At 38.1% G+C, this 12,131-nt stretch overlaps 1 protein-coding gene across 1 annotated transcript in view; it reads right to left on the reverse strand.

Moving 5' to 3' along the window:
* CAMK4 (calcium/calmodulin dependent protein kinase IV) overlaps window positions 1-12,131 on the reverse strand; it is a 137,788-nt gene that overhangs the window by 37,926 nt on the left and 87,731 nt on the right. Inside the window, exon 5 of the mRNA XM_059492215.1 lies at window positions 9,695-9,767. Within this exon, the coding sequence (XP_059348198.1) occupies window positions 9,695-9,767 (73 nt within the window). The remainder of the gene's footprint in view (window positions 1-9,694; window positions 9,768-12,131) is intronic.

Below are 12,131 nucleotides of genomic sequence, written 5' to 3' on the forward strand. Positions count from 1 at the left end.
TTTTCGACAGGTTTGCCCTTCTAGACAATCATTCATTCAATATTATTGCAAGGACTTATGCTTTCACAGAATACCAGATATATCCTTCAAAATAGCGAGACAACCCCTGATTTGTTAAGAGTATTTTGTCTGAAACTATATTGTTCTTATAAAAAAAAAAAGGCTTAGGTTCATCTGTTTGATTTACCAGTAGGCGTGTGAACAGCAGAATACTAAATAAATATACCAAAGCTGAGTATACAGTAAATGGCACTACCCTATGGCACCATTTGGAGGATGGGAGTCGTGGAAAGCACCCAGCATGAAGGGGAATGACCCCTCCATCAGTCCCTAACAGGAAGCAAAGATGATCCCTGTGCACCTCTGTACCAGCACCTGCACGAGCAGGAGCAGGGCAGGAGCCTCCCTCTGCTCCTGCACCTGGAGGTGGGGCCCCCTAAACCCAAAGAAGAAGCAGCTACTGGGAGGTGGAAGCCCCTCTCTGAGGAGAAGGTGTCCTGCAGCACGCAATTCTCAGCTCTCTCTAGGCAGGGAGCTGAGGTACCTGGGTACCTTGTCTGCCTGCAGCTGTCAACAAGCTCTTGCTTGTTGATCCTCCCTGCTTTGGATTTCCAACGTGAAAAAAAGTCAGAGGGAGGGTTTCAGAAGCAAAAATTAGGATTGACATGAATAAAATAGAGGAGGTAAACCATGACTGCACAGATCTCCTCTTCAGGACATCTGCTGCATTATTTTTGTCTTCTACCCTTTCTTTCTTTAGGAAGAAGATGTAGGGAATCAGTCTGCTCCCTCCAACTAATAATTTTTCAGACTATTGAATAATTTCAAATACATTTTACAAGAAACTAACACATTACCAAACATCTCTCACTAGGTGGAAAAAATTTAGCAGCCAACAAAGGAGATTTTTTTTAGTCCTGTCATCAAGGAAAACGCTACAAGACAAGACACTCCATGTACAGCTGAATGCTCATGTGGTGCTCAGACTAAAGACACTTTAATGAAGCACCCTCTCAGAACTCACGAAGAAAGAACTCTTATTTGTGAGAGACATGGAGCTGTCAAATTTATCTTTTCTGAGTTTGTTCAATTATTCATCCTTATTCCAGGGTGGTTGTATCTGCACAGAAAACCATGTTGAATTTTTTGTTGGCAACAATGTTCCATACCAGATATTATCAAATCTTTATGGAATTTTAGATTAAATCTTGATTTTTAAATGAAAGACATAATTTTAACAGATTTTATTGCTTGACTTTCCAAGTTCATTACAAAAAAATTCATCATTGTGTCACACAGAAAGATATAAGAACCCCAGTGAAGCAGGCACAGTCAGATGCAAGGGAAAGGATTGCAACCCTGATAATTTATTATACCTAGCTCTACAGTTGTTAGATTTTTCTCACTAAAATATAATTCAGAATTATTATATTTTATTGCTGTAAAGTATGATAATAATTACAAAATGCAATAATATTTTATAGACAGGAAACCACAATCGTAAAACAAAGTAACTTTAAAACATAAGAAATAAAACATTCATATGTTTACTTCCTGACAGCATGCAGAATTTTTGCTATGGCTGCTCATCATATGGACTCAGCTGAGCAGAGTATTTGGAAAAGCACATTTCAATAATGAAACATACTGTTCGTTAACACTCTGGGTGCTGCCCATCCTTACTACTGCACAAGAATTTGTGTCAAAAAAGAAAATAAAATCCTCACATCCAGCATTGTTCACCAAACAGTCAAATTCATCAATGTCCAGAAATCGAACTACCACTGACTGTGTGCTTCATTCAGGCACCATCTAACACAGCTCCTAAAAAAACCCTGCTCCCCCACAACCTGAACCAAGGAGACACCCTGCTTCTTATAAATACTTGGTCTCATTATTTCTAGCTCATGAAGTAAAATCATGGACTCAGATCTATTGAAGTGGTAAATGTGGGGTAGTGCTGAATGCTGGAAGCATGGGCTTCAATATTGACCTCTGCCCGGGTTTGGCTCTTCCAACATGGAAGTCTGTGTAAAGCTCAAATGAAAAGAAGAAGTGTGTGAAATTTAAAGTCTAGAAATTCAAATTCCTGGATTTGTTGACAGAAATAATGAAAGTGGAGGTAAAAGGCTTCAGAAAGCATTATTCACATGCCAGAAAACAACTGTAACAACATCATGTAAGCCAGTCACTCAGAGACATAAAAATAATCAGGAAATAGTAAATGAAAAAGAAGAAAACCAGATTCATTACAAGTTCCAAAATATCCACAGTTGCTGACATTTCAGGGGATCATTTAGGGACCTTGAGAGATTAAATAAGGAGTTTTGATTCACTCATGTAGCTACCAGGGCCGCAGAAATAGATCCACTGAACTGAAACAATGACTGATTAATTCCTATGTAGCCTTTTTAAAAGGGATCAGTGTCAGTCAATCTTAGTTTATGACAACTCCTTGGCATGTTAGGAATCTCCCCCAAAAAGGGCAGAAATTATCTCACCCTTTTTCCAAATCCCAGGCATGGGGTATCTGGTAAATTTCCATACAACCTAATGAAAAAAATGCAATTTTGCAAGCAGTTGTTCTGCTGAGAGGCTGCTTAGTCAGTCTAGTACTATGAAATTGGAGGTGCAAAATTGCATAAGGCTATAATAATATTACTGAGTAATTTTTTGGCAATTGTCTTTATTTTCACAGGTTCCCTTAAAATTTAGTCCTGAAATCAATGTCTCTTTATTCCTTACCATCTTTACTGATGGATGGACAGCAGGACACATGGAGACAAGCCTGTCCTTGCTCAGTCTTACAGGCACAGGTGCTTAGGAAACAAAAACCACAGTCCTGGAGGACTGTGCCTGAGGATTTCCTTAGGCTTCAGTAAATATTTTTGGGGACAAAGCAGCGACATTGATAAAGGTGGTTCTTTTTTAATGTAACATTTAAGCAGATGCCGTTCAGTCTGTAGCGAAATACTGCAATATGTGTCCACACTGCTATCACTTTATCAAGGCTGCACAGTTTGCATGAGGGGCAGCAGTCACCTGTGGCACTCCTGCAGTTTCAGTTCACAATTCTCCTCTACCTTTTCATGCACAGCTGGGGGGATTTTTTGCTTTGGTATTTGCTCTAGGGCAATTCCTGATACCTCCTTAGTCTTCAGCAATTCTTCTTGACTCTTTCTGCAGCACCCAGCTGGTAAACTTCTACTGTTTCTACAGAGTATGTGAGGATCTCAGGACACTTTAGGAGCTTCTCAGAAACCTTCAGAGCCCTGCCAAGCTCATAGAGCAGCATGTACTTTTGGAGATGCAGAGTGTACAGTGTTTCCCATAGGAACAGGCACTTGAGTGCCCTATCCCTACATTACAGTTTGCAAAATACATGCAATAAAAATTATTGTAATAAAAGGAGTATTAGCAGTTTAAGGTCTGAGATAAATGCAGTCATTTTCCTTTACTTGTGCTTGTTAATTGCTAACTTTGTGCTGGCTAACATACAGAAGAGCAATGTGTGGCTGTCTATAGACAAGACTCAGACCCTCACAGAGCTGGTTTCCTATGCTATTTTCCCCCTAAAGGAGATGGCCAGGCCGTCACCAAACAATGCCTCAAGAATCAGTGAATGAGGCAGATAGACTCAGCCTTTGGACAAGGGTCAGCACTCTCTTCACACAATATTTTCAACAATCCATCTTATAAATGAAGGTGCAGAAATACTGTGTATCTCCTTGAGATGAGTTGGGAAAAGGTCAAATCCTTGAGTCCCCAGTCAGTTCTTAGACAGAAATTTCCCCAGAAATGTCAGTCGCTTGGACTAAGTATCAGCTACTGACTCAAACACAGCATCATTTGGCATTTGTGGTGTTCTGAGAGTTAAAACAAGTGATAATTAGTCACTTTCATTGTTACTTCCAAATATTTTCCAAAATTAATACTGTAATGATTCCAAAACAAGAGAAGGACAGCTTACTTAGATGAAAGCATAATATAAAATAGTACCAATTAGGCAAATATAACCCTGACTTTTTGCTGCACTGGATATTAAATGTAATACAGTAAATCTGCTCACTCCATTTCCTCTATTAGTGATAACAGCAAATACAATACCCTCATTTCCTCATTGCTGATGACAGCATTGCTGGGCTCTTTTGACTGTAACTCTTCTTCAACATGTGTGCTGCAAGATGAACCTCATACTCAGCTGAAAACGGATCTCAAAAAATGTTTTTGAAAAAATAATTTTCAATCAAGGCACTGACAAATCAGGTTAGTGTGATAGTAAGTCCCACTCTGTTACCCTCCCCAATAACAAGAAAAAATAGTTTGAAATCTGTCTACAACAAATATGAAAAGCAATCAAATGTAAGCTTGCAATATTATGAACTGAGTAAGTAAGAATGCCTTCACCCTCTAAGCAGATTATCCTGTGTATGGAACCATTACTGAACATTGCTTCAGAGACAGCACACCAGAAACACAAATGCATTTCTCTCCCAGGCAGGGGCAGCACTTGGGTTGGTTTCTTACACAACTTTTCAGTTTACCTACTTGCTTATTTGTTCTTAACAGCAGTGTGACAGAACAGTCTCCCAGGGTACCGATCAAGTCCCTGTTAAAATGTTGTCACCAAGTGGAAGAAAAGGCCAAGACAATTTCCCAGCTTCCATGGAGTCATCTCTGTACATTATGTGTTAAACTATCCCTCTCCAAGAAGATTCACCTTCAAGCCTCAGAAGTAAATCTTGAAGAAAGAAACACTTTGTGCCTAGACAAGATCAAGCAGAAATTAATTTTGTTTCATAAAAACCTAACAACAATGCCATAGGATGGTCACATGTTGTTATTTCTTAATACAAGTCATTAAGTAGCATGCCATGCCTCTGGCAATACTCCCAGTTCAGGGAAGAATGCATATAACTGACCTGCAAAGCACATCCTGATTTCAATCCAACCATCAGTCCTTGCCTGCCTTCACTGTATTATAAGATACAATGCAAACAAACAACAGATTCTCCCCTTATTTAATTCCTCCTCTGTCTGACACTCTGCTTTGTTATACAGGGTTTATTGTGTGTGTGAGGCATGTTTTATTATGAAAGCACTTTTTAGAAATATTGCTAGAACCTCTTTATTCTGCAGTCTAATACAACCACTATCAAAGCAGTGTCTATGCTATCTCAAGAGGCTATGAGCCTGTAAAAAGGGGAATGGCCAAAGTGGACCACACCCGCAGGGAATACAGGACAAAATCATAATCCTTAGCAAATTCCTTGTGTTATAGTATCCAGCATTGGTCTTCAGCAACAACCACATCATTGAAGACATACTGAATCTGGCCTAAACCTGCAAGTTTCTAAAGTTCCACTTTCAAGCAAACATACAGAAAACTTGACAGAAGAATTTTACATTTCCCCTTCTTTCCCCGTCAGAAAAGCAATGGCTGGTGGGTAGTCTTAGATCAGAACAGTGGCTCTTCTGTAACTTCCTCCTTATGGATAAAAACACTTATGCCAGGAACAGACTCAGAAAGCCACTCTCTACTGCCAGAGGGAAGATGGAAAACACTCAGGATTCATCAGTGAAGGGTAGAAACCTTCAGGTACAAATGTACAAAGGTACAAACGCCTCTTCTATTGAAAAGAAAATCCTTTGCAAAATCTTCTAAAGAGAGGAAGCCAATGTTCTTCAATATCCTCAATCAAGCATAGTACGTTCCTTCCTACATAGAGTATCCCCAAATTTTGCTACTATTTTAGACAAGTCTTTTTCCTCTGTTGTAATATCTAGGCATCCCTGCCATTCTCTTCTGTTAATTTTGACTTCATTTTCTACAGAACTGAGCTCCGTGTTTCTTCCCAATTCTTAGCCTTTTTTGTGATGTGCCTTTTTAGGCTTTGTTAAGTATATATTGATAATGTAACATATTCACCTCGTTCAAAATTTTAGAAACCTGTGACAATTACACCTCGAGTAAGTTCACCTTGTAGCTGGTGGCCAAAACTAAAATACATTTGTTGTCTCTGTCTCCAGCAAGAACTAACTCAATGACTGTATAGAAAAAAGAAGGAAACCTCTCCATAATCTTTGTCTCTTGTACACTTTTCTTTGAATGCCAAACTCCCCAGATATCTAAATCAATTCTCTAGAGTCTTATCCTGCCTTTAGAAGTCTGATTAGCTCATTTGGCCTAAGCAACAATTGTCAGACACACCAGTAACTCAGATGTTGTAAATGTGCTTGCAAGCTGCATATTCATATGTAGGTTCTTACCTACTAACATACAGTTCATTATTGGACAGATCAAAATTCTCTGAAATGAATAGAAACTTTTAGTCTAGATTTTCTCTCTCAAACCTGCAAGCTGCTTAAGCGCCCTCAGGCTTTGCCACCACACTTGACAGTTCAGCATGCTCCCTGTGAATTTAAGATGACAAAGATCTTAACAGCAGTGCAGATCTATAATGAAGCTTGAAGCGGTAGAAAATTTAAACTAAAAAATAGAAATGGAGAGAGTCCCACATATAACTTCAGGAAAATATTCCTATCTAGACAAGAGAATGGGCCGTCTAAGAAAACAAATTACTGTAAAATTTGATGGAAAATTAATTTAGAGACTGATGGATGAGCTCAAAACTAAATATTTTATGTATGCTAGTAGCTACCCTAAATACAAAAATCTAAACTTTAAACTTAATTTCAAATTTAAATATATTGAAAAGAATAATTTAACCACCAAGCAGAAAGTATTCCTTTTACACTAATATAGAATAGGTAAGAAGGAACAACATTATTTTTAGTGACAAATATAAGATTTTAAAAGTACACATTAAAAAAAAAATCAGTATAATTTTATAAAGTTTAATCACCTAAAAAATAGATTAGTGTTCTTCTCCTAAAGAAGTGTAGAATATTCCTTTTGTGACCAATCTTTCAAGGACTACTTGGATACCAAAACATCAATAACTCATTCTTCACTTCAGCGAAGATCTGGCCTCATCTGCCTGCAGAAATTCTCTCACTACAAAACAACAACAACAACAAACCCAAAAAAGCAAAAAACCAAAAACTGCTACTAGAATAAGTGTGCAAGAAGACCACACTGCATGTAACTTGTTACCTGAGAGGAGAGAAATTACAATAGTGTTCCAAGAAAGACTGCCTTCAAATGCCTCCTCTTTAGGCATGAAACTCATTCATGGAATCATGAGATTCCATCTCATCTCCCTGTGCTGTCAGATAGCAACAAAACCTCTCCACTTGTTTTGAACAGCACAGCAGAAGAGCTAAAGGGATGAACATTGGTTTGACCTAGTTTTGCATAAGCCTTTTATCTTATGAATGAAGCTCTCTCCCAGCTTGAAGAACAGCTAGAGAATAATGGAAAAGGCAAATATGCAGAAGAAAGAAAAAAAAAGTAATGTGTTCCCTCTAAGGGCAAATACAGTCACTGTCTGGAACTCCAGATCAGATGTAAACAGAAGAAAGGAAAATCATGAAAAAAGACAAAATTAATGTGGTGGTCTATGCGACAGTACTGATTTTGTTATTTTCTCTGATCTTGGGATTATAGATGTCTGATATATTTATGATAGTTTGTGACATGAAGATTCAGATTTTTCTTCTGCGTGGTACTTGGCTTGCTTGATTAATTCTTGGTAAGCCAGTTATAGCTGGGCATACAGGTATTCAGGTATTACAAAAGCCTGAAAAAGCCTGAAAAAGCCAGACCTAAAATTTACTGATTGACTAATCTTTATTGATTAGTCTTTAATTTAGTCCATTCGTTGCTTTAACAATTTCAAAGGAAATGAAATAAAAAAAGCTTATGTGCTTTTAAAAGCCCACTCTACACTTATTAAATTCTTTAGAAGTGTCTCATAAAAACCTCTGCTATATGAAGACATAACACCTCCCCCTTAATGACCCACTGCAAGGACAGATCCATGGCTACAGCAACAGCCCTGAACAGGGGCCTTATAAAACATCTAGCTCAAGCGAGGTCAGCAAAAGAAAGGCTGGATGCTGCTTTTTCAAAGAGCAATTTATAAAAATCACATCATTCAAAAAGCCTGTGTGGTGCCAGAAGGGTACTCATTGGCATTGCCTATTGTACAAATTGTACAAATATTTGGTTTAAAGGATGATCTATGGATACATTTCCTTTTATTTTGAAGAGATTATTCTGCTGCAGCAGCATTTTCCAGTTCCTAACAATAGCTCCTGTCCTGCTCACAAACACCATTCTGTCAAGTTTATAGCCCCAATCTATCAGAGTACTCCTGCAGGGCTGCAAAGATCCCAAGCTGGGAACTGCCACTTCCACAGCTTTTCCAGCTTTGGCTTAGATATTTGGTGTCAGCTGTAAGGGCAGAAGAGAATACAGTTCATCCTAGTTAGGGATCTACTACAAGGAACCATAGAAATCCTAATAAATGCTTATATAAAAATCAGCTTTTTAATTTTCATGGATCACTGTTCCATTGATTTCAGCCAAGCTATTATGGCTCACAGAAACTGGAGATTTTTCTTTTGTTTCTGGCTTTAAAATAAAGAGCTTAAACACTGTCTGAAATATATTTCAGCAGAACTTAATAATCTTTTTTTTGTAAAACAATGTTAAATAATGTAGAGCCATCTTAACTAGGGCACTTAAACAGAAAGAAAAAATTAGTAATGAAATAATAATCTGAGCCAATTTTAAAAGTTTATACAAATGCATTATGTTGTGCTGTAAAATACATAATTTAGATTTCTTTGGATGAGAGTGACACAGTAGACATCAGATCATTCAGAAGGGACCATGAAGTGAACATTCATGGCCTTGCAGTATGTGCAGTTAGTGTTGTGAACACCAGTTCTCACATCTTATTTAGTGTGAACAGGCTCACACTAATAATACCAGCAGGGGCTTTTCACACTGAGATATTTTGTGATCATCCCAGGCAAACATGCCCAGGTTGCCCTGCTCCTTCTGATGAACAGAATTACTGCTGTAACCATTAATGTCCTCATCTCTGGATACCTTCTGCAGAGGCCAGTAATCCCCACCAGTCCTTTTCTGAGGACAGCTCCTTTGACACTGGATTTCCATGGATGGCCTGTATAGAACCTGCCTCACCACTAATACCCCTTAAATGAGCCCTGCAGGCTGACCTCTCCTTTCTGTTGTCCCCTCTCTTCTGTACTGGAAGTGAACAGTAACAACACTTACAGTGGACATTGGGCAAATTATTTTCTTAAGTATTTCCCCAGCATCTGATTGCTGGTTTGGAGAACATCTGGTGTGAAACCAGATGGAAGAGCCACAAGTGACTAAGAAGCACAGAAAATGTACAGAAATGTTGTATGTATATATTAGAAGCCCTCCTCAAGATTCTCTATGCTTTTAACTAATAGAATGTGAAATTATTATATAAAAAAATCCAATGTTTGAAAAGCACAAAACATAAAGAGGAAGAAGGTATATTAGAAATTGCACAAGCTACTGGTAAAAATTATTATTCTGTTCTCTCTCAACAGTACTGTCACTGTGATTGAAGTGCAATTCTTCAAAGTGATTACCTTAAAAATTATCAGTATGGAATTAATTGTCAGAGAAAACCTGTGCACACTGCCTCTTTCACACACAAATATTCATTGAGCCACCATGGATGAAAGATCAGGTGCTGAGCATGATATGCCAGATAATACTCACAGAAACTGCCTCCAGGATTTGTTTGACAGCATCAGCAGCATCTCTTTCACTGTAGTACCCCTTTTCCACAATCCTACAGAAAAAAAAAACAACACAATTAAGAACCAAGGTTAATAAACAGTGAAAGTAGATGCTTCTTTTCAAAAATGAGATAGCAAGCAATCAAATTTAAATATGACCAGGACAGTGGAGTGTCCCCAAGAGACTAGAAAATAGCCCTTTTGCAATTTAAGTTACCCTTGATTTCCAATTAGATGAAATGCAGGAGGTAAGATATCAACTGGATAAGATGCTCATAGTATACACAGACATTTAATTAGAAGTTTTTGAAACTTTCTGACATGCAAGGAATCTGAATTACTGAAAGACAAAACTATTCAACATTTAGGAACTGGTTTTTCACTTTTATATTTAACTTAAGCCCCTCCTCCCCAGTTAGTTAGTTAGTTAGTTAGTTAGACAGACAGACAGATAGATAGTAAGTTATAAAACGAAAGCATTATGCTATGCACACACAGAATTATTCAAGGAAAAAGGTTAGTGTAAAACTTTACTAGTTTCAAATTATTCTTCAAGTGTGATGGGCTGAACTGTCTCTTTTCCCTCAGCAGAAAACTAGGGATGCTATATGCAGAGAAGCGCAGGTTTTTTACAACTAAAGCTACTTTTTTCTTTCGGAAAAGCTACTTTTCCTTACAGAGTCAGCAGTAGATACAGGTTTGCATACTGATGAACAAGCAGTTAATAAAAGAAGGATCTATCATTGAGATATCCTTATATTATATTTAAGACACTCAACCGTCTTTTTACTAATGTTTTTAACTGAGCATAGTATTTGTGAACTACAATAATTGTCCCTCAGAGAGTTACCTTAAAGGTCAGATTTTTGATCTGAAGTCTTGATATTTTTAGTGTATTAATTTTTCAAAGCCCAAGAAAACATAGAGAGATGTTGTCTAGGAACAGAGCCTGTGGTGCCTACAAGGCATTCTATAAAATGATGTTCTGCAAGCAGACAGGCATTTTTATAAAACAATATCGTAAAGTCCCCATGAAGCAGAACAGCAAGGCACCTTTAATGTCTGGGGTCACTGAAAAGGCCTTCTGCCCCAAGATCCATAAAAAGGCTCTGCTGGTCTGCTGGTGGCAGGAAGGCTATGCTCCTTTCTCCCCACTACTCCTGCTCTGCACTTTTTATCACTTTCTTTCACTGAAATGACAGATTAATGCTGAGTTATCATCAATGAAGCTCCTCACAGCTTCACAAAACTGACAGGAAAGGTGTGAGTAACTACATGGAAAAGCATTACTTTATACTCATTACAGCATCAAGTGATTGGAAGTAAGAAACGCTGCAGAGACAGCACTCCACCAGAAACAGAGGCAACACACTGTGGGAAGCCAGGGATATTCCCAATCAGCTGCCATCACTTGACCTTTACATCACTGTGCTCCCAGAGAACTGAGTCTATTTATGTGGCAGCAACAACAGCAAGTAATTCCCGTGTCAAACCACGACACCCCCTTAATCATGTCTTCTATTTCATCATTATTTCTTTGCTGCATAATTCTTGGGATTATTTCTAGAAGCTTGTTTGGTTTGGGTTCTTTGGGTTTTTTGGCAACCCTTAGCTGTCATGCCACATGCACTGCTTTAACACCTTTGCTTTTTTTGTGCCTTCAGCCTTTCTCCTATTTTGGTAATCTGTTTACACCATTAGGGAGAGTTTTACTGGAACTTATCACCATAAGGGGAAAACAAAGCAACTCTTACTCACTGAGACATTATATGAGGCTTTTACCCTGAAGTATAGGAAAGAGGTTACAAAAACCTAAAAATCACGCCATAAAATGCTACATTGTGCTTGAAGGCTAGATTACTCCTTGGCCATTTCAGGCTGAATTATGCTCTTGTGTTAGATTACATTGTTAGACCTGAGCCCCATTAATGCTCTTGCATTCATTGCTCCAAATACACTGGCTTTGCTTCCTCCTCCTTTTTGATTCAAATGAAGTATTTAGTGTCAGCCAGATATGCTGGCCTTTAGCATCCACCCTGCCCCACACACTGAGTTCCCCGAGTGCAGGATAACCTTGTGCACCTGACTTCAGAAATGCATGAGGCAGGTTCTAAGGCTTAAATAGTATTTAGAATACTCTGTTTTTTCCAATATATCTCAGAATGAGATCACAGAAATATGAAGTAATGCTGTTACAATTCAATTTACATTTCTCCCTTAATAAAAAAAAAAAAAACCTCTATTTTCAGTGTGGCAGCTCAGTCTTTTTTCTATCTTTTTGAAACACATAAACCAGGGGAATGATAAAAACTCAAACCTTAAAGGCAGTCTACAGCTTTGTATTTTCCTCCACTCATCAAAATCAAAGAAAACAGGAGCTTCCTGTAAATGCCCAGGCTATGTTTATTATCTGACCA

Source organism: Ammospiza nelsoni, chromosome Z, assembly GCF_027579445.1.
Source record: "Ammospiza nelsoni isolate bAmmNel1 chromosome Z, bAmmNel1.pri, whole genome shotgun sequence".
Taxonomy (NCBI): Eukaryota; Metazoa; Chordata; class Aves; order Passeriformes; family Passerellidae; genus Ammospiza; species Ammospiza nelsoni.